General features: G+C 46.3%; 1 protein-coding gene across 1 annotated transcript in view; it reads left to right on the top strand.

Moving 5' to 3' along the window:
• Window positions 1-21,899, top strand: part of PLEKHG1 (pleckstrin homology and RhoGEF domain containing G1) — a 100,796-nt gene that overhangs the window by 51,084 nt on the left and 27,813 nt on the right. The window contains exons 4-9 of the mRNA XM_060205328.1: window positions 1,207-1,253; window positions 8,092-8,242; window positions 14,190-14,321; window positions 16,315-16,497; window positions 16,595-16,690; window positions 16,864-16,950. Coding sequence (XP_060061311.1) covers window positions 1,207-1,253; window positions 8,092-8,242; window positions 14,190-14,321; window positions 16,315-16,497; window positions 16,595-16,690; window positions 16,864-16,950 — 696 coding nt within the window. The remainder of the gene's footprint in view (window positions 1-1,206; window positions 1,254-8,091; window positions 8,243-14,189; window positions 14,322-16,314; window positions 16,498-16,594; window positions 16,691-16,863; window positions 16,951-21,899) is intronic.

The raw sequence follows: 21,899 nt of genomic DNA, 5'->3' as shown, positions 1-21,899 counted from the left end.
AGGTGTCCAAACCCCAGAGCCTCTTGAAGTACAAGACACTTGAACAGGAAAACTTTGTTACAGTCCCCCTCTAATTAAGAGGTTTTTACACCCTCAGCATGCAAATTTGGTAGCATATTAAGTTAATGAAGACTTGGACAAGCCAACTTAATAAAGCCAAACTTTATGTTTGGCATCTAACTGTGACAGGTGGAAAAAGCAAGATGGCGCTGTGGAGGAGAAGTTGATGGACTGTCTAGCTGATTTACATTGGAATTCACCTTTCAGTCCAGCAGCCCCAATTCCAGAAATCTATTCTGAATACAACAACAGCAAGTCAGTGTGACGCCATCCCTCACAATAGCAGTTGCTATAGCTTATGAAGCACTTAGGTAAAAATGCACTTTATGTGTGCGTATATGTATAGGAAGAAATTCAGAGCAGGAAATATTCAAGCTATAGAATCAGTCACATGCCCATAAACAGAAAGCCTGATGCGGCCACATAATGGAGTAGTATGCAGCCATGAACGTTAGGGATGAATATGTTGCGATCATCAACTGGGGACAGTGAATGGAAGTGTGTGCAGCACTGTGGTTCACACAGTGTGGTGCCTGGATCAGCAAGGTAGCCACCACCTCTGAAAGCTTGTTAGAAATGCAGATTCTCAGCCCCAACTGACTAAAGCAAAAACTCTTAAGCGTGTGCTCTGTGATGCTGGGTTTCAACAAGCCTTCCAGGTGACTCTGATTCACACTCAAATCTGGGAAGTGTTGGCCCAGCTTGCTTTTGTTTAGGAGTGGGGGAAAGAGATAGAGAGGAGAGAGAGAATGAAGTTTATTTTTTTGCGGGGGTTATATTTAAAAAAGAGAATGCCGCTACCTTTTAGTAAATGCTACAAGTGTGTTAAGTCCGGGATACTTTGGAAGTCCAGAGCAGGAGCAATTGGTTCAGCCTCAGAACCCAAATAGTCTCCTTGGAGGAGAAGAAAGCCCCATCCACTGTGTGGAAGGAAGCTAGGTGGCTGTGCAGCGTTGGATGGAGACAGCTCGGCTCCCCCTTCCTGTGCAGGCTTTCATCCAGGGGGACTTCACTGACCCCGTACTAGTTTCTTCCTGCACTGCAGAGCCATGATGGCTGGCACTCTGGGAGCCTTCAGGATGGTTTGTACCTGAGTGTTGATGCATATGCTCGTTGCCCACCAAAGTCTCTTCTGTTTCCTTGCAGAGTGAAGAGTTCCACATCTACACCCAGTACTGCACCAACTACCCCAGGTACAGGTTGGGCCCTTCTCCATTTTCATCTGGTTGTACAGGCATTGATACAAGTGTATGTGGTAGAGAGAGCTGTGTGCCCAGCTGCATGCTGAGAATTATGGGAGGAGCTACAAAAGCACACCGAAACCGAACCGAAAATGGGCTGTCTCGGGCTTTCCACCATCCCCTCAGCCGAGCTAGTACAGAGAAACAGTATGAAAACCCTTTAAAAAAAAAAAAAAAAGGAAAAAGAAAAGAAAACACTTGAAAGAGACAAAGATCATGGTGAGGTATCTCTTCCATGGAAAACTAAGTCAACCACTGGTGTTTGAGGTGGGTTTTTTTTTTTTTAACTTTTTTTTATATATATTTTTTCCCTTTTATTGTCCTTGTTGTTTTTCTTTATTGTAGTTATTGTTGTTGTTGTTACTGATGTCATCGTTGTTAGATAGGACAGAGAGAAATGGAGAGAGAAGGGGAAAACAGAGGGGGAGAGAAAGATAGACACCTGCAGTCCTGCTTCACCGCCTGTGAAGCAACTCCCCAGCAGGTGGGGAACTGGGGGCTCGAACTGGGATCCTTAACGCTGGTCCTTGCGCTTTGCACCACATGCAGTTAACCCACTGCGCTACCGCCCGACTCCCAGTGTTTTGACTTTTAAGACTTGCCTCTGAATCCTTTTGTATCTGTCTGTGTTTTCTTTTCATTGTATTTTTCCTTCTCAATTTTTTAAATTGGGGAAATGTTTTATAACACAGTTGTTATTTCAGGGGAACAATTTCACTTCTCCCCCGAATCTGTGCTAGTCTGTGGCACATGGGTTTCTATTGCCTAGCTCGGGACCAGATGTCATGTAATACCGAGAGTCTATTGGCTATAGACTTCTATGGAGTTTGGAGGAAAAGCTTGCTTGCTTGCTGGTTCTCTTAACGTGGTTTGGCCTGTCCTATAGGGAGGTGGGCTGTGGGGAGATCAGTCCACGGAACTTCCCCTGGGTCAACCATGACCACCGCCGTGAGTCAGATCAAAGACCCTGGGGCATGCTACAGGAATGACGTTTCTTCTTTTTCCCCCCAAAAGATATTTTCTGTGAATGTTTTGACTCCTGAGCACTGTTTACAGTGCTGTAAATGCACGGTGTGATTGGGACCAAATCACAACAACGCAGAGACACTGAGGACATAAAGAAAAGTAGTACATCTGGTCTGGGGTGATGGCGTGATATTAGTGCATGGGGTTTGATTGAGAGGGCCCCAGGTTCAATTCCAAGCATTGCCAGGAAGTAGCCAGAGCTGAATGGTGGAAGGGAGGAAGGAAGGAAATTTTCTCTGTCCTATCAAGTTAAAAAAAAAAATGAATAAAAATTCATAAATAAAAAAGAACAGGTAGGTCACAGTGCCCAACTGAAGCCCCCAAAAAAATAACTTGAATTAAATCGTGTGAAACCAGAGGCACATCTATGCTGATGGGAGAGGCCTTTCCATTAGAGCATTTGTGCATCTTCCTAAAGAACAGCTCAGCGTGCTGTGCTGTTGGTGATCTCTGTGGCGTGTAACCAGCCCTTCATTTCCTTGGAAAATAAACCAAACCAAGGCCACATGTCATGGAGTACCTTCATCAAGCCCTTATCTGCAGACCCCATCCACTGGTGTACAGTTTCACTTCAGCAGAGGCCCTTGTAAAATGACGTGCTTCCAACCCTGTGCTGTGGTTATCTGGAGACTGTAGACTAGCCAGTCAGATCCCTTGGACTTTTAGCTAAACATCAGCACTGCAACACACCCTAACATGGAGTAATCACAGACCCAGCCCTCCTCATCCCTGCAAATCTTTTTCCTCTGGGAAAAAGGAGGGGAGGAGAATATCACACTGTGATAACGTAACGGAGCTCCGGACCCAGTTAGGAAGATTCTAAGAGGCTAGCGGGGTGTGTTAGGGGGTTATGTCTGTGTACATTTCATTATCCACTTCAGAATTAGCAGTTTGGAAGTTTCTGTCGAGATGTTCCCTCACTGAGTAATAATAATGAAGAGTACAAGATAAAGATGGTGGGAGCTGGGTGGTGGCACACTGGATTAAGTGCACACAGTGCAAAGCATAAGGACTCACACAAGGATCCCGGTTCGAATCCTGAAGGTGAAGCAGGTCTGCAGATGTTTTTTTCTCTCCTTCTCTATCTCCCCTCCCCTCTCAATTTCTCTCTGTCCTATCCAAAAAAATAAAAATTAAATTAAAATAGCCAGAAGAGGGGTGGTTGGGTGGGGAGAGTACAGGTCCTGGATAAGGATGACAGAGGACCTAGTGGGGGTTGTATTGTTATGTGAAAAACTGAGAAATGTTATGCATGTACAAACTGTTGTATTCACTGTCTATTGTAAAACATGAATCCCCCAATAAAGGGGAAAAAAAGAAAGAAAACAAACAAAAAAAAATTTTTTTAAATAGCCACAAGAGCCCCGGATTCATAGTGCAGGCACCAAGCCCCAGTGATAACCCTAGAGGCAAAATAATAATAATAACAGTAACAACAACAACAACAGTAATAATAAAACAAAATAAATGGCTTTTTGGATGTCAAGCTAGCTTTAGGATCATGGAACAGGTGAAATGCTTTGTCCCAAGAATTTGCTCAGAGCCTTGCATGGAGCACAGTTGCAAGCGGGGTGTATAGTGACAGGGTTTGCCGCTTCTAGCAGCTTCCATTGATTAAGGATAAGCCCTCAGCTAAATGGTGTAGAGTCTTAGGAAGAAGGTAGTCTGTGGATACAACTTGGTGGATGGCAAACTCAGAAATGTGTGGTAGGGGCTAATGACTCCGGAGAGGCCAGGAGGTGACTGAGCTGGGAGAGTTGCCTGCCTTGTTGTACCTGGAGCTCTGAGTTGGAGCCCTGGCACTACATAGAGCACCGTGCACACCGCCAGTGGGTGCCCTGTGGATGGTGGGATGGTGCCAAGGAAGCAAGGACCCTGGTTCCAGCCCCCAGCTCCCCACCTGCAGGAACGTTTCTTCAGAAGCAGTGAAGCAGGTCTGCAAGTGTCTTTCTCTCCTTTATCTTCCTCTCCCCTCTCAATTTCTCTCTGTCCTATCCCCCCAAAAAAAAAACTGAAAAAAATTGGCCATAGGAGCAGTGGATTTGTAGTGCCAGCACTGAGCCCCGGCGACAATCCTGGAGGCAGAAAGGGAAAAGAAAAGAAGAGAAAAGAAGAGAAAAGTAAAGAAGAGAAAAAAGAAGGGAGTAGTAGAGGCTAAGAAGATGGCTCAGCAGTAGAACACAGGCCTCACGGGCTTGAAGGCCGAGTTTCAAGCCCCAGATCTGTAAATGCTAAAGCTGAGTGCTCTGGTCTGGGCTTCTTTCTCTCTCTCATAAATGTATACATATAGACATACACATACGTTTTGTTTCGGTGGTGGTGGTGGTATGTGCTTTGTTGCTGGGAAATTCTGTTATACTTGTGCAATGCTGCTACGTCTAGTAGACTCCTTTTATCTTTCAGTATCAGACAGAGGGGCCACGGTGATGGCACACCCAGTAGAATTCACATGGTACAGTGCAGAAGGACCTGAGTTCAAGCCCTTGGCCCCTACCTCCAGTGGTAGGAGACTTCATGAGTGGTCAAACAGTGCTACAGAAGTCTGTCCCCACCTCTCTCTCTCTCTCTCTCTCTCTCTCTCTCTCTCTCTCTCTCCCTCCTTTCCCTCAGAGAGTGAGAGAAACACCCCCACAGCACTGATCCACCACCACTTAGTGAAGCTTTTCCTGTGCCTGGTGCTCCCATGTGGTGTGAGAGGGCTTGATCCCAAGTCCTCAAGCATGATAAAGTGTGCACTCTACCAGGTGAACTGTCACGGGCCCTAAAAATATTTTTTAAGCAAGCAGTAACAAGGGCCAGAGAGACAGAACACGATGATAGCACACAAGACATGTTAGAACTCCCAGATTCAATCTCCAGCACCATATATGCCAGATCTGAAGAGTGTTCTGATCTCTTCTCTCTCTCTCTCTCTCTCTCTCTCTCTCTCTCTCTCTCTCTCTCATAAAATAAAGAAATGAAAAATTAGTAATCAGCCCCATGAGGAGAGTCAAAGACAACTTTCTAGAAGCAGTAGCTCTTTTGTTTGTTTTTCTTTTTAAATCAAGACAGAGAGACAGAGGGAGAGAGAGAGACCACAGCATTGAACACCTCTCCAGTGTTGTGGAGACTGGGTTTGAACCTGGGCCACTCACATGTCAAAGCAGTACACTGTCCAAGTGTGAGCTATTTCACCAGCCCTCTGTGTTGTTTTCTTGAGTCTGACTTTGTAGACGAAAGAAACGTGTTAGGGGCCAGGTGGTGGTACACCTGGTTGAGCATGCACATTACAGTGTACAATGACCAGGGTTCAAGCCCCCACTCCCCATTGCAGGGGGAAAGCTTCATGAACAATCAAGTAAGTCTGCAGGTGTCTCTGTCTCCCTCCCTCTGTCATCCCCTTCCCTTTCGATTTCTCTCTGCTTCTACCCAAAAATAAATAAATGTGTTAGTAGACAGAAGCTCAGGAGAGACTCTAAAAGGACTGGCCCTGGAAGAAAAAGGGGGCAATTATGTACAAATCTAAACAGATAGTTGTAGAGATGATTGTTAAGCCATGTCTGCAGCCTTGGGAGAACTGCAGTGGTTTGCAATGGAGAGATTGGGGATTCAGAACTCTGGTGGTGTGAACAGTGTGGAATTATAACTGTTGACATGTAATTTTATAAATATTAAATCACTAATAAAATTTTTTAAACTTTTTTTTAATATTTATTTTATTTATTTATTCCCTTTCGTTGCCCTTGTTGTTTTATTGTTATAGTTATTATTGTTGTTGTTGTTGGATAGGACAGAGAGAAATGGAGAGAGGAGAGGAAGACAGAGAGGAGGAGAGAAAGATAGACACCTGCAGACCAGCTTCACCGCCTGTGAAGCGACTCCCCTGCAGGTGGGGAGCCGGGGTTCGAACCCGGATCCTTATGCCGGTCCTTGTGCTTTGCGCCACCTGCGCTTAACCCGCTGCGCTACAGCCCGTAAAATTTTTAAAGATGAGAGAGAGGAAGAAAGGAACAGTTTAATCATAAACCTGCAAAAATAAAACAAATATAAAAGGTACTCTCAGGAAAGCCGACCCTGTGACCCACTCTTGCCCATTCATGCGGTTTTCTGGTGCACCCATAAATGTTCCCCCGGCCACTGGTCTGTTTGCTGTCTGAGCTCTGAGTTCTCTTCTCAAGCCAAGAGTGTCAGGTGCTTCTTCATACCGGCTGTGTCCCGTGACTTTCCTGGGAAAAGAGACTCAAACCCCCACCACCACCACCTCACTCCTCCAGGGAGAAGCATAGATCCTGTCATTGTCCCTGGATGCTATGCCCTTGTCCTTTCAGATGGTTAAAGGGCTACGGAACAACCAAGCCCAATTCTTAAGCACCTTAGGAAAGTTCCTAGGCTTGGTGATGAAGAGTGCTCTTGCATTCACTCCATCTGGGGGATCTGAAATGCCAGTGAACAAAAACTTCTCCAAGCAGATGGGCACAGATAAAGGGTCCTTATAGCTTCATTAGCAGACTTCTCTTTAAATTGCTTCCAAGGAGTCTTATTTTATTGTTTGGCTCTACCAGACTTTCCAAATTAATCCTGAAAACATATTACTGGCGTGGAGAGAAAGGGGCTGAAAAGACTTCCACCTGGTCCTTTCTACATTCTGGAGCAGCAGATTTTAATTTACGTGTGTGTGTATCTTTATGAGCCTGTTAACTTGCTTTATGGACAAGCTATGGGCATCCTCTTAACTAATCTTCTAGGGAGTTTTTTTTTTTTGGGGGGGGAGGTAGATGCAGAGGAGCTCTACTTAATATCTTGGGGCACCTGGGATAGAAAAGGAATCCCGTTCTGCTTTTCTTTAGCACAACACACTGTGGACAGAAACTAAGCTACTGGGAGTCCAGCAGTAGCACAGCGGTTTAAGCGCAGGTGGCACAAAGTGCAAGGGCCGGCCTAATGATCTGGGTTTGAGCCCCCAGCTCCCCACCCGCAGGGAAGTCGCTTCACAAGCGGTGAAGCAGGTCTGCAGGTGTCTGTCTTTCTCTCCCCTTCTCTGTCTTCCCCTCATCTCTCCATTTCTCTCTGTCCTATCCAACAGCAACAACAATAATAACTACAGCAATAAAACAACAAGGGCGACAAAAGGGAATAAATAAATAAGTATTTTTTAAAGTAGAAGTAGAGCAGGTGAGAATAGGGATATCAGGGTGGTAAGAAGCTAGGAAGCCTTTTTTTTTTTTTACCTCCTGGGTATTTCTGGGACTCAGTGCCTTCACTATGACTCTGCTGCTCCTGGAGGCCATTTTTCCCATTTTTGTTGCCCTTTTTCTTGTTACTGTTATTGTTGTTATTGCTGCTGTTGTTGTTGGATAGGACAGAGAGAAATCAAGAGAGGAGGGGAAGACAGAGAGGAGGAGAGAAAGATAAGACACCTGCAGACCTGATTCAGCACTTGTAAAGCAACTCCCCTGCAGGTGGGGAGCCAGGGGCTTGAACCAGGATCTTTGTGCCAGTCCTTGTCCTTACACTATGTACACTTAACCCGCAGCACTACTGCCCGGCCCCCAAAAAGTCTATTTTTAGTATGGTCCTAATGGTGCATAACTTCAGTAATCTGTGCTTGAACTTGGTAACTAACATGGAGGTGGCCTAGAAATACTGTCTAGGAAGATGTGGTCAGAGTTGAGAGTAGAACTAGAAAGCTGAATTAGGGCAGAGTCGCTGTCACACTTGAAGAAGACATACAAATACAATGAACTGTTGAACAAGGTCCATTTGAAGCCCTGTGTCCCTCTTCCAGATCTGTAGCGGTGCTGACCGAGTGCATGAGGAACAAGATCCTAGCCAAGTTCTTCCGGGAGCGTCAGGAAACTCTGAAACACTCACTGCCTCTGGGTTCCTATCTCCTGAAGCCGGTTCAGCGGATTCTCAAGTATCATCTCCTCCTGCATGTGAGTTTCAACAGGGATGGAGACTCGGCGTGTGTGTATTAACTTCAGAGGGGCGGGAAAAATATATATTTTTATATATAATATATATATGATATGATAATATATATCATATACATATATATGTCAGGGCAAGCCAAAGACATATGGAACCGTTTTCCACACTCATACTTTACAGCTGACTAATCTGCTTTGAGGAACTAGAGATATTTATATTCTCAGTCTGCAGGCCCCACTGACACGGGCCAAAGACAAAGATTCCTTTCAACAGTAATTGCCATAGGGGAGTGGGGTGTACACACACACACACACACACACACACACACACACACACACATTGGGCAGGGCCAGTGACATGCAGGGAAAGCAGGCTGTTTTAGGCTTTATTTCCATGCACCCCGTACCCACCCTCAGACTCAAGAGGCAGCTGGGAGAGAGAGCAGTTTGTCACAGGTGGGCTTTTGCATGTCCAGAGAAGAGGAACTGAAGGCAGGAGGGGAAAGAGAGAACACAGGTCAGTGAGCAGCTGAGGGAGTTTGGGAGTCTGACTTAGCATTTGAATTCAGATCCCTTTTCTGGAGCTCCGGCCCCAAAAGGGTTCCAGGAGCACAAAACACAAGAAAGCTCCAGAAGCAATGGCAGCTCGGCTCTCACGTCCTCACATCTTCCCCTCAAGTGGGGTTGCTACAAGCAGAGAGGACAAGTACTAGTGCAAGTAATTCTCCCTCTGCTGGTGAGCATGGATGGCCATGGCAACAGGAGAAAGACAGGATAGCAGAGTGGTTAGAGCTGGGCTCTAACGGGCCAGGGGGATATCCCATAAGTTGTTATATATATGCCCGTGACTCACAGAAAAGCAATAAAAAGTGAGCTGCTCTTTTTGCTAGTTTTCACACTATACTAAAGCTATTTTATTAGACAGACACTAGTCCAGAGTTCTCTGTGTCAGCATGCTAACTGTGTGCTTCTATCCCCTTTCTAGATCATTCCAGGCTTCTCACCTGAAGAATTAGTCTACATCTGTTTGTTTGGCTCATGTATTTTTTTCTTTTCTTTTTTGGTATGAACGCCTTGCACCTGTGTGTGTTTCCATTGATCCAGCTTAATTTTTGTTTATTTTTAAAATAATTGTATTCATCTATTATATATTGGACAGATAGAGGGAGAAATCAAGAGGGAAGGGGAAATAGAGAGAGAGATATTGCAGCACTGATTCTTCTCTCATGAAGCTTCCCCTTGTGCAGGTGGGGAATAGGGATTTGAACCCAGGTCCTTGTGCATGGTAACATGTACTCAACTGCATGTGCCACTGTCCAGCCCCCTGGTCTTATGTGTTCCCATGTGGTAAAAGGATTTGAACCCAGGGCTTGAAGCATGGAAAGGGCCAAGCCCACCAGATGAGCTTCCTCCCAGTCCCATCAGGAATTTCTGTTTTCCCTGGGTGACTCAGCCTTGGGGACTCATGTGTCCTGTGAAGTCACATCAGGAAATTACTTTGATTGCTCAATTGATACTAATGGTCTCCTGGATTGAATGGAACTAATTTCATCAGTTGGTACCTAAGTAGTTGGTAAGTAAATAATGCTCATTCCCGAATAAAACCTGTCACATCTAAGCCGACTGTGACTCAAGAGTCTCTAACTGGGGCCTCGCCGACAGTGTGGTGTCCATCAGTCAAGAAGCCTAACAAGCAAAACCTTCTCAGAGCTCAGCAACTTAGGAGGGTCAGATAGAGCAAGCTGGAATCCCTACAGGGGCCTGGGAGGTGTCAAAGTGGCTAAAACCTTGGACTCTGAAGCACGAGGTCACAAGTTCAACCCCCAGTTTCCCATGTGTTAGTGATGCTCTGATTCGTCTCTATCTCTCCCTCTCCCCAATCTCCCGTTTCTCTTCCCCCTTTCTCTCTCCCCCTCCCCCTCCCTCTCTCTAATTAACAAGTAAATAAACCTTTTCTTTAAAACCCTACAAAATTGCAGTAAGAAAACCCACCCTTACTCTCTAAGCTGAAGTGGTATTTCTGGCATTTGGGTTGATGAGTCAAAGTACCATAGGCTGGGTGACTTAAACAGCAAACATCTAATGCTCAGAGATCTAGAGGGGAGACACCTGAGACCAGATACCAGTGTGGCTGGCTTCTGGGGGAGCCCTACTCTACACTGTAGGCTGCTGACTTTTCTCTGTGCCCTCACAGGATAGAAAGAGGTCTCCCCACCTGCGGGGGGGAAGCTTCACAAGTGGTGAAGCAGGGCTGCAGGTGTCTCTTTGCCTCTTTATTACCCCGCCCTCCTCAATTTCTCTCTGTCTCTACCCTATAATAAATCAATAAAACATTTTTTAAAAAGGAAAGAAAGAGGTCATGCTTTTAAGGCCCTATTTATTTATTTTCACTGATTTGTTTTTATTTATTTAGCCACTTGGGTTATTGCTGGGGTTCACGCTGGCACAATGAATCCACCATGCCTGGCAACCTTTTTTTTTTTTTTTTTCCCTCCAGGGTTATTGCTGGGCTCAGTGCCTGCGCCATGAATCCACTGCTCCTGGAGGCCATTTTTCCCCCTTTTGTTGCCCTTGTTTTTGTAGCCTTGTTGTGGTCATCATTGTCGTTGCTGATGTCGTTTGTTGTTGGACAGGACAGAGAGAAATGGAGAGAGGAGGGGAAGACAAAGATGAGGAGAGAAAGACAGACACCTGCAGACCTGCTTCACCGCCTGTGAAGCGACTCCCCTGCAGGTGGGGAGCTGAGGGCTCAAACCGCCGGTCCTTGCACTTTGTGCCACGTGCGCTTAATCCACTGCGCTACCACCTGACCCCCTTTTTTTTCTTTTTAATGTGATAGGACAGAGAGAAATTGAGAGGAGAGGAGAGAAAGTGAGACACCTGCAGTACTGCTTCACCACTCACGAGGCTTCCCCTTCCCTGCTGGTGGAGACTAGAGACCTGAACTGAGGTCCTTGTGCCTGGTAACATGTGCACTCAACCAAGTGTGCCAACACCCCATCCATCCCTTTTCACTGATTTTTTTTAAAAGGTATTTTTGTTATGAAAGGGAGAGAGAGAACCAGAGCATATATGATACCAGACAGCTAATCTAGAGACACGTGCAAGTCCTGCACTCTGCCCGCTGAGCCACCATCCTGGGTGCCAAGTTTGCTTTATAAGGGCATTCAGCCCACTGGGGAGGGACCCACACTCAGAACTTCATCATCTCTCAAATCTCCACCCCTCCAACAGCCCAGGAGGTGGTATAGTGGGCCCTCTCCTTCTCCTCTCTCTCTCTCTCTCTCTCTCTCTCTCTCTCATTAATAAAGAAATAAATCTTTAAAAGAACAGAGAAAAGAAAGCAGTGAGTTAGGATTTTGGGAAGAGGACATACAGGTTCAGTTCCTAATAACTGGCCATCAAGAAAAAAAGAAAGTGTCGGGTAATGGCTCATCTGGTGGATCACACACATTACCAAGCACAGAGGACCCGGGTTCAAGCCCTCGGCCCTGCAGCGGAGAAGCTTCATGGGTGTTGAAGCAGAGAGGTGTCTCTCTCCCTGTCCCCCCCTTTCCTCTAGATTTCTCTCTGTCTCTATCTAATAGATAAAAGAGAAAAGCAAGAAAAGGGAGCCACAGCAAGAGTGACAGAAAGCTGACTTCCGGTTCCCTTTGAAGTGTTTTTGTTTTTATGGTCGGTATGGGCTGTTCCTTCCATGTCACTTGCAGCACTTCAAAGTTGTTTGGCCATCCGTGAAGATTGCTTCAGAAGAACACCCTGTTTTCTGAGTCTGCTTTTGATAAAAAGGCTTGCCTCTCAGATTAAAAATTATTATAATTTTTTTTTTACATTTGCTGTTGACCTTGAATGTACCTACGAGTTCCTTAGTTCAGTGCCATGGTTTCACAAGACCCTTCTAACAACTGATTCAAAGAAAAGGGAGTTTTCTGGGGGCCAGTGGATAGCTCAGCCAGTAGAGAACGCATCTGACCATGCTCAAGGACCTGGGTTCAAGCCCCCAGCCACCACCTACATGGTAGGGGAAGTTTCATGAGCAGTAGAGCAGTGCTGTGGTGGCTCCCTTTACCTCTCTCCCTCTCTGTCTCTCACTCTCTCAATCTCTGTATGGAAGGAAAGGTAAGAAGATTCTACATGTGGGGCTCAGTAGTGGTGCACCTGGCTGAGTGTATGTGTTACAATGCACAAGGACCCCGGTTTGAGTCCCCAGTCCCCACATGTAGGGAGAAAGCTTTGCAAGTTGTGAAGCAGTGCTGCCGGTGTCTCTCTGTCTCTCTCTCATCTTCCCCTTTCCATATCAGTTTCTTACCATCTCTATCCAATAAGTAAAGATTAAAAAAAAAAAAGTCTGTTTGGACTGACAGAATAATGCAGGTGCAAAAGCCTCAGCAAAACTTTGCTGAGAGAAAGGAAGAAAGAAAGAGAGAGAGAGAGGGAGAGAGGGAGGGAGGAAGGAAGGAAGGAAAGGAAGGAAGGGGAAGAGAGGGGAGGGGAGGGAAGAGGAGAAGAGAGAAATTGGAGGGGTCAGGCAGTGGTGCACCTGGTTAAGTGCACGTATTACAATGTGCAAGGACCTGGGTTCAAGCCCCTGCTCCCCACCTGTGTGTGGGGGGGGGAGCTTCACAAGTAGTGAAGCAAGGCTGCAGATGTCTCTCTGTCTCTTTATCTATCTCTCCCTCCCCTCTCAATTTCTCTCTGTCTTTATCCAAAAATAAATAAATAAATAGAAAAAAATGTTTAAAGAAAATGGGACTTCTCCCCAGGTCCTAACTGGATGGAAAGCTTGAGCACTTAGAGAGAGTAGAGCCAGATGCATATGAAGTGTAACTGTAAAGCAATGTAGCTGAGCTCCACAAGTTACCCCACAAGGTTCCACCTTCAACCCACCACACTCACGAGTCTGCATGGCAAACGTCATAGGAATGGTCTAGTTGTCCGTGGCCTCTTCTCTCTGTGTCAGATGCTCACACAGAGTCACTGCTGTTTCAAGCAGCTAAAACTTCAATTTAATAACTGAAGTTTTTTCGTTTGTTGGACCTTGGTGGTGGGTGTACTGTGAAACTCTACCCCTATAATCTTATAACACTGTCAACCACTACTAAATCAATAATTTTAAAAAGAAGAAAATAAATGGAGTAGATAAACAGATAAGATAAATAAAAATAATCAGGGGGTGCACCTGGTTAAGCACACACATTACAGTGTGCAGGGACCTGGGTTCAAGCCCCTGATCCCCCTTACAGGGGGAAAGCTTCATGAGTGGTGAAGCATGGCTGTAGGTCTCTCTCTCTCTCTCTCTCTCTCTCTCTCTCCCTCCCCCTCCCCCTCCCCCTCTCTCTCCCTCCCTTCTCAATTTCTCTCTGTCTCTATCCCATAAAAAAAGCCAATAAATAAAAATAAGCTTTTGCTGATCACTCAGGTCTCTGGTAGGCATTCTCAATAGGTGAAAGTAATGATATGACAGTCCCTATCTTTAAACTTGTCAGTAAAAACATCTTGATTGGAGGCCAGGCAGTGACACACCTTGTAGAGTTGACACACAAAGGACTGGGTTCAAGCCCCCGGTCCCCCACCTGCAGGGAAAAAGCTTCACAAGAGGTGAAGGAGTGCTGCAGGTATCTCTCTCCCTAACTTTACCTTCCCTTTCAACTTCCCTCTGTCAGGGGAAAAGAGAGAGAGAAAGGAGTCAAGAGAGGAGGAATGATAGAGGGGAGAAAGACACCTGCAGCACTGTTTCACCGCTTAGAAAGCTTTGTCCCTGGAGGTGGGGACCTGGGGCTTGAACTTTGGGCCTTGTGCATTCAAGCATGTGCACTACCACCCTTGTTTCAGAATTCTCCAGAATCTTTCCCACAGGGGTGTCACCACTTCTCCACAACCCGGCCAACACCTGTCACCGCCTGCTTTGCTGAGGTAGGCTTGAGACTGACCACCTGCTTCCCCGTTGCTCTAGGAGCTAGAGAATCACTTGCACAAGGACACGGAGGGCTACGACGTGGTGCTGGAGGCCATCGACACAATGCAGCGGGTGGCCTGGCACATCAATGACATGAAGAGGAAGCACGAGCACGCAGTTCGCCTGCAGGTGAGCCCAGTCCAGGGCGAGGCCTGGGGGCGCTGGGATGCACCCGCCTCTGTCCTTTTCCCAGTCAGATGCCCCTCATTCATGGCTGTGCCCGTAGCTCTCCTGCCGGGCTGGCTTCGCAGGCGGGAGAGAGAGACGACCAGGGACTCATGGCTGAGCTGGGAAGCAGTATCTATCTATTGACGAGCGGGGATGCGGTTCAACAATCTAATCTCTTCTAATCACAACACAATTCTGTCCTGCATCTCTCCTGAGGCGGAAGAGTCAGGAACAAGGAAGTACGTAGGATAGGGGCCGGGGAGAAGGGAAAGAAGGGAAAAGCGTGAACTAGTGAGGATTAAACCAATGTCCCAGAGTCAGGGGGAGTGCTTAACAGTTAACAGTGGTTATGTATGGACCTTGAAAAAAATCATGTTGAGTGAAATAAGTCAGAAACAGAAGGATGAATATGGGATGATCTCACTCTCAGGCCGAAGTTGAAAAACAAGATCAGAAAAGAAAACACAAGTAGAACCTGAAATGGAATTGGCATATTGCACCAAAGTAAAAAACTCTGGGGTGGGTGGGTGGGGAAAATACAGGTCCAAGAAGGATTCAGAGGACCTAGTGGGGGTTGTATTGTTATATGGGAAACTGGGGAATGTTATGCATGTACAAACCATTGTATTTACTGTTGAATGTAAAACATTAATTCCCCTATAAAAATAATAGAAAATAAATAAATAAATAACAGTGGTTATGTAAATAGAATACATCGTAAGTAATACAAGCAAACCTAATGTGATTATCAAAACAGAAGGTCTTATAAGCAGGATTTAGAAACATACCAACACTCTCCCTCCAGAAAAATCAAGGTGCCCAGAATATGAATCATGGGGTGGCTAGAGCAGCCTTGCAGTGCATATGGCCCTGGGTTCAGACCCACAGAAGATTGACAACACCCAGGAGAGTTCTGTGGATGGTAGTGTGTCTCTCCTCTCTCTTTCTCAAAGAAATAATGAAAAGTTGGACAAGGGTGGTTTCTCAGAGGTGGAGAGGCACATGCACGAGACCCTGGGTTCATTCTCTAGCCCAGGAGTTGGCACAGTAGATAAAGCATTGGACTCTTGAGCATGAGATCTTGAGTTCAAACCCTGGCATTGCATGTGCTGATCAACTTTCAGTAAAAATCACAATGGTGAAGAAATAGACTGGGATGATAGCGCGGTGGTGCAGTACATGAGTTACAAGCCTGAGGTTCCCAGGTTCGATTCCCAGTTCCTCATACACCAGCGATGAGCAGTGTTCTAGTCTCCTGTTCTTTTGTTCCACCTGTTGCTCATAAAGATGAGTTTAGGAAAAATATCGCCCCCCCAAAAAAAAGTAGAATTAGTGTCAGGAAATTGCTTAGCTCTGCCTCTTGTGTTTTTCCATATATATATTTTTTTGGCTTGGAGTTACTTACTGTGGTATATTATCTTAAGATTCTAGAAGAAGATTTACAAGTGACTAATTCTGAAGGATTTTTGTCTAGAAATAAGGGATGACAAAGCAAGGGACAGGTGCCTGAGAAGGTGGCCTCATTAGCTTTCGAAAGATGTGTTCAGAAACCATCATCATCACCCAGGGGTTATGAAGGAATGGAAATAAGAAATTGGCAACTCAGTGGTCAGGCAGTAGCTCACCAGGTTAAGTGCAAGTTGGTACAAAGCTCAAGGACCTGCACAAGAATGCCAGTTCAAGCCCCCCCGACTCCCCACCTGCAGGGGGGTCACTTCACAAGTCTGAAGCAGGTCTCTCCCCCTCTCTGTCTTCCCCTCCTCCTCTAAGTTTCTCTCTGCCCTATCCAACAACAAGAGGAAAAAAACATCACAGTCTGGTTCGTTTCAGTTAACCCTGAATGATGCCACCACTCATCAACATAAAAGTTTGAACATTGGGCATCAGAGAACATTCTGATGAACCCCCATGCCTTGCCTTCCTGTGTAACCCCATGGCACTTTGCTGCTTTCAGGAGATACAGAGCCTGCTCACTAACTGGAAGGGCCCAGACCTGACCAGCTATGGGGAGCTGGTCCTTGAGGGCACCTTCCGCCTCCAGCGAGCCAAGAATGAGAGGACCCTCTTCCTCTTTGACAAGCTGCTTCTCATCACCAAGAAGAGAGATGACACATTTACATACAAAGCTCACATCCTGGTAGGGCTAGTGATGGGTATAAGATGGGGGGGGGGCTCTTGCGGGCAGTCCTGGTCTCTCCCCAGGGCGTCTCACTTTTCCTCTGCTCTCCTTCCAGTGTGGCAACCTCATGCTTGTGGAAGTGATCCCAAAGGAGCCCCTCAGCTTTAGCGTCTTCCACTATAAGAACCCCAAGCTGCAGCACACAGTTCAGGTAACAGCAGGGCCATGAATGTTGCATCCCTTTCCAGAACGTTCTAGAACTTTCCAGAATGTTTTGCCCACACAGTGTATTTCCGACCTCATCAGAGGGGAATGAGAGTGTCGGTATCTTGTGAGTGTGGTGGAGGTGAGGGTTGTCTGACTCTCCCAATATCCTCCCGGTAGGCAAAATCCCAGCAAGACAAACGCCTCTGGGTGCTGCACCTCAAGAGACTGATTCTGGAGAACCACGCAGCAAAGATTCCAGCTAAGGTAAGACAAGGGGGACAGAGGGTGATAAATATATGAGAGAACCAGCTCCCAGGAAGGCAACTGCACAGGAATAAATATTTAACTTCAAAGTAAGGAAAAGCAGGCTGGCAGAATAGCTCACCTGTTCCATCAGTGCTATGGGATCTTGCTCTCTCCCTTTGTCTCTCTCTTTCTGGGAAAAAAAAAAAAAAAGTTGGCTTGGAGCCATGAAGCCCTGGTTAAGACCAGGAAACAAAGATTGGGAAGTAGCACACGGAGGGGCTGGGCGGTACCACATCCTGTTAAGCAGCGCACATAGTACTAAGAGACACAAGGATCTGGGTTCAAGTCCCCAGCTCCCCACCTGCAGAGGTTCGTCTCATGAGCAGTGAAGCAGGTCTGCAGGTGTCTGTCTTTCTCTCTCCATCTCTGTCTCCCCCTCCTCTCTCCATTTCTCTCTGTCCTGTCCAGTAATGGAAACTGTGGCCACTAGGAGCAGTGGATTCAAAGTGAACTGAACCCCAGTGATAACCCTGGAAACAATAAAAAACCAGAGAGAGAGAGAGAGAGAGAGAGAGAGAGAAATAGCATATATTTCTGAAAACCTTCTCATGTAGAAACTCTGGAGATCATGTGTTGTTTTTTCATGTTTTCCCCACTGTGGCCTGGAAATATCACCCCTAAAAGATTGTGCCTCACTCTGCTTAAAAACCAGGTTCAAGACCTGATAGCACATAAGAGATACAAGGCAGGGAGATCTTCATGGGTGGTGGAGCAGTGCTGTGGTGTCTCTCCTCTCTCAAAAGGTGGCACAGTAGATGATGTGTTGGACTCTCAAACATGAGGTCCTGAGTTCAGTCCCCACTATCACATATGGTGGGGTAAGGCCCTATCCTGCTTCTTCCTCTCTCCCTCCTGCACTCATTCCCTCTCTCTCTCTCTCTCTCTCTCTCTCTCTCTCTGTAAATGAAATAAATTTTTTAATTATGTTTTAAATATTATATTTCATTTATTTTTATTTTACTGGACAGAGACAGAAATTGAGAGGTAAGGGGGAGATAGAGAAGGGAAAGAGAGAGTCACCTACAGTCCCACTTTACCACTTGTAGAGTTTCCCCGCTCCAGGTGGGGAGTGGGGACTTGAACTCAGGTCCTTGCATGTGGTAACTAACATGTGCACTCAACCAGGTGTGCCACTACTGCCTGGCTCCAAAATAAATGACTTTACTTTTTTTGTGTCTTTATTTATTTATGGATAGAGACCATCAAAAATTGAGAGGGATGAGGAAAATAGAAGAGAGACACCTGCAACACTGCTTCACCACTTGCAAAGCTTTCCGCCTGCAGGTGGAGACCAGGGGCTCCATCCTGGGTCCTTGCGCATTATAACCTGTGCGTTCAACCAGGTGTGCCACCACCCGGCCCCCAAAATAGTTTTTAAAAAAATGAAAATGTTGGCTCAAAAGTTTAAATGAGATACCAGATTTGAAGAAGTGAGACAGGAAGCAGGATTCGAATAAGGGAGCCAGTAGAATTTTCTGGAAAAGAGAGGAAGCTGCAGGGAACCCCAGAAATAGGGGAAGCAGGTACAGAACCCATTGCCAGACTGGAAGGAACTGAGTTTTGCACGAGGAGAACAACAGGTAGGAGTCAGAGATTAGCAAGCATCCGTGCCAAGAAGGATGTGTTATGAGTTCGGAACAGGTCGCCAAGGAGAAGAACCAGTTGGGTAGAAGCAAGAGGCAGGTGTGTTCACTGCTGCCTGTGCAGGGGCGGGGCTGCCAGAGGCAGAAATTCAGGTCTGGGGAGCCAGGGAGCTGGAGACTCCCTTCACACAGGCAGTAATTGAAGTCCCGAGATTTGATACCCAGGCCCATAAAGAGTGTTTCAAAGGAAACATGAGCCCTTGGGAAGCTCAGCATCTGAGCCATCTCCAAGGTGTGAGGGATTTGGAGAACAGAAAGAGGCCCCAGCAAGGTAGTGAGAAGGTGGAAGGGGCAAGATGAGGTGACAGAGGGAGGAAGGGGAGACTGTCAAGAGAGGGAGTGGGGGGGACAGTCTGAGATGCCCCCAGAGGTGGCAGAGGGGGCTCGGTGGTAGAGCACACCCCTTATATAAACGAAAAGAATGATGGAAAAAAATATGCTTCCTTCATTGTGCTCCAGCAGTCAAAATAGATTTTTAAAAGAAGGTAGTTGGGACTTACTATACATGGGGCCCTGTGTACAAGCCCTGTACCGCAGAGAGCACCATGGACAGCACCAGCAGAAACTCAATGGTAGAGCTGTGCTGTCTCCTCTCCTCTTTCACTCCCTCTCTTTCTCTCTCAAAAACATTAAGAAATTAGACCAAGAAAGGCCACTTAACAGGGGTATCACACATGCACAATAAGACCCCAGTATCACATAAGATGGATGGGTGGTTAGATGGATGGATTATAGATTGAGTCAGTAAATAAGAGAGAAGGGAAAAGGAACTGCTGATGGGAATGTAAATTGCTCCAACCTCTGTGGAGAGCAGTCTAGAGAACTCTCATCTCTCTAGGCTAGAAATGGACCTCCCCTATGATCCTGCAATTCCTCTCCTGGGATATAGCCCAACAAACCAAACACAACCATCCAAAAAGATCTGTGTAGACCTATGTTCACAGCAGCACAATTTGTAATAGCCAAAACCTGGAAGCCGCCCAGGTGTCCAACAACAGATGAGTGGCTGAGCAAGTTGTGGTTTTTCTATACACAATGTAATACTACTCAGCTCTTAAAAATGGTGAATTCACCTTCTTCACTTCATCTTGGATGGAGCTTGAAGGAATCATGTTAAGTGAGATAAGTCAGAAAGAACAGGGTGAAGATGGGATGATCCCAGTCATAGACATCTCCCCTGAGTTAAGCAAGAAGAAAGGTCCAGAAATGGTTGAGTGGCTCCGAGGGCAGAGGAAGGGTTTGACATCACATATGTCGTGATGATGTCACCTGTGGGGTGACTCAGGCACGGCACAGGTAGGGTTGGGTGCCTGAGAGGGCGTGGGAAGGCTCAGAACAATCGCCGGAGAAAAGGGAGTAGGCGGAGAAAGTAGCACAGCGGACTGTGCAATAGACTCTCATGCCTCAGGCTCTGAGGTCCCAGGTTCAGTCCTTGGCACGACCACAAGCCAGAGCTGAGCAGTGCTCTGCTTAGAAGGAGAAAGGAAAAAAGGAAGAGAAGGCAAAGGTGATGGGAGAATAACTCAGCAGCTGAAGTGCATGCCTGCCATGCTCAAGGTCCTGAGTTCAGCCCCCAGCACACGGGGACATCAAAGCACCAGGGAAACGAATGGATGGCTAAGGGATGCTTTGGTGTTTCTCCTCTCTCTGCCTCTCCTCCTGTTCTCTCCCTCTCTCTCCCTCTCTCTCTCTCTCCTGTATTTCTCCCTCTTTCTGTCTCACTCTCATTCTCTCAAAGCATACAGAATAGGGGCCAGGTGGCGGTGCACCTGGTTGAGTGCACGTGTTGCAATGCTCAAGGACCCAGGTTCAAGCCCCCGGTCCACCTGCGGGGGGAAAGCTTTGCAAGTGGTGAAACAGGGCTGCAGGTGTCTCTCTGTCTCTTTCCCTCTCTCTCTCTCTCTTTCTCTCTCCCTTCCATTCAATTTCTGACTGTCTCTATCCAATAAATAAATAAAGATAATAAAAAATTAATAAAAAATAGAAAAAGTAAATAAAGATAAAAAAAAAATTTTAAAGCATACAGAATAAACAGTCAGACCAAAGGGCCAGGAGACAACATAAGATCCTGCAAAAAGACTGCAAAAAATGCCTCTAAACAGAGAGAGAGAGATTCTACCAGAGCAGAAGGATCATTAAAGAGTGAGACCCCATCAATAAGCCTAATGGCAAAACTAAAAGTTAATGATAATACAAATAGTGAAGACAGTCATAGGAGAATCCTGCTTTGGTCCAAAGCCCTGATCTTTTTAGACTCTTAAGAGAAAAAAAAAATGGGCAGGGGGGATAGCATAATGGTTATGCAAACAGACTCTCATGCCTGAGTCTCCTAAGTCCCAGGTTCAGTCCACCATAAGCCAGAACTGAGCAGTGCTCTGGTGTGTCTCTCTGTGTCTCTCTCTCTCTCTCTGCATTTCTCTCAAAAATAAAATAAAATATTTTTTTAAATGAGGGGGGTTGAATTGTTATATGGAAAACTGGAAAATGTTATACATGTACAAACTATTGTATTTACTGTCGACTGTAAAACATTAACCCCCACAATAAATAGATTTTTTAAAAAAAAAGTTTTGGGGGGGAGTGGGGAGGTCTGGGTAATGGTATACCCAGTATAACACACATGTTATCATCGGCAAGAACACAGGTTCAAGCTCCTGGTCTCCATCTGCAGAAAGGAAGCTTCACAAAGGGTGAAGCAGTGCTGCAGATGACTCTCTATCTCCCTCCCCTCCATGCCCCTTGTTCTTTCTGTCCTGCAGATGACTCTCTATCTCCCTCCCCTCCATGCCCCTTGTTCTTTCTGTGCTGCAGATGACTCTCTATCTCCCTCCCCTCCGTGCCCCTTGTTCTTTCTGTGCTGCAGATGACTCTCTATCTCCCTCCCCTCCATGCCCCTTGTTCTTTCTGTCCTGCAGATGACTCTCTATCTCCCTCCCCTCCATGCCCCTTGTTCTTTCTGTGCTGCAGATGACTCTCTATCTCCCTCCCCTCCATGCCCCTTGTTCTTTCTGTGCTGCAGATGACTCTCTATCTCCCTCCCCTCCATGCCCCTTGTTCTTTCTGTCCTGCAGATGACTCTCTATCTCCCTCCCCTCCGTGCCCCTTGTTCTTTCTGTCTGTATTTAAAACACACAGACACACACCAGGAGCGATAGCTTCATCATGCAGGCACTGGACATAGGCAAAAACCCTGGTGGAAATTTAAGAGAAAAAAAAGAAGGGGGTCGGGTTAAGCACATAGTACAAAGCACAAGAACCCACTCA

The sequence above is a fragment of the Erinaceus europaeus genome, chromosome 13, assembly GCF_950295315.1.
Source record: "Erinaceus europaeus chromosome 13, mEriEur2.1, whole genome shotgun sequence".
NCBI classification, from domain to species: domain Eukaryota; kingdom Metazoa; phylum Chordata; class Mammalia; order Eulipotyphla; family Erinaceidae; genus Erinaceus; species Erinaceus europaeus.
The sequence above is the reverse complement of the archived record's forward strand: the minus strand, read 5'-3'. Positions and strand labels throughout refer to the sequence as shown.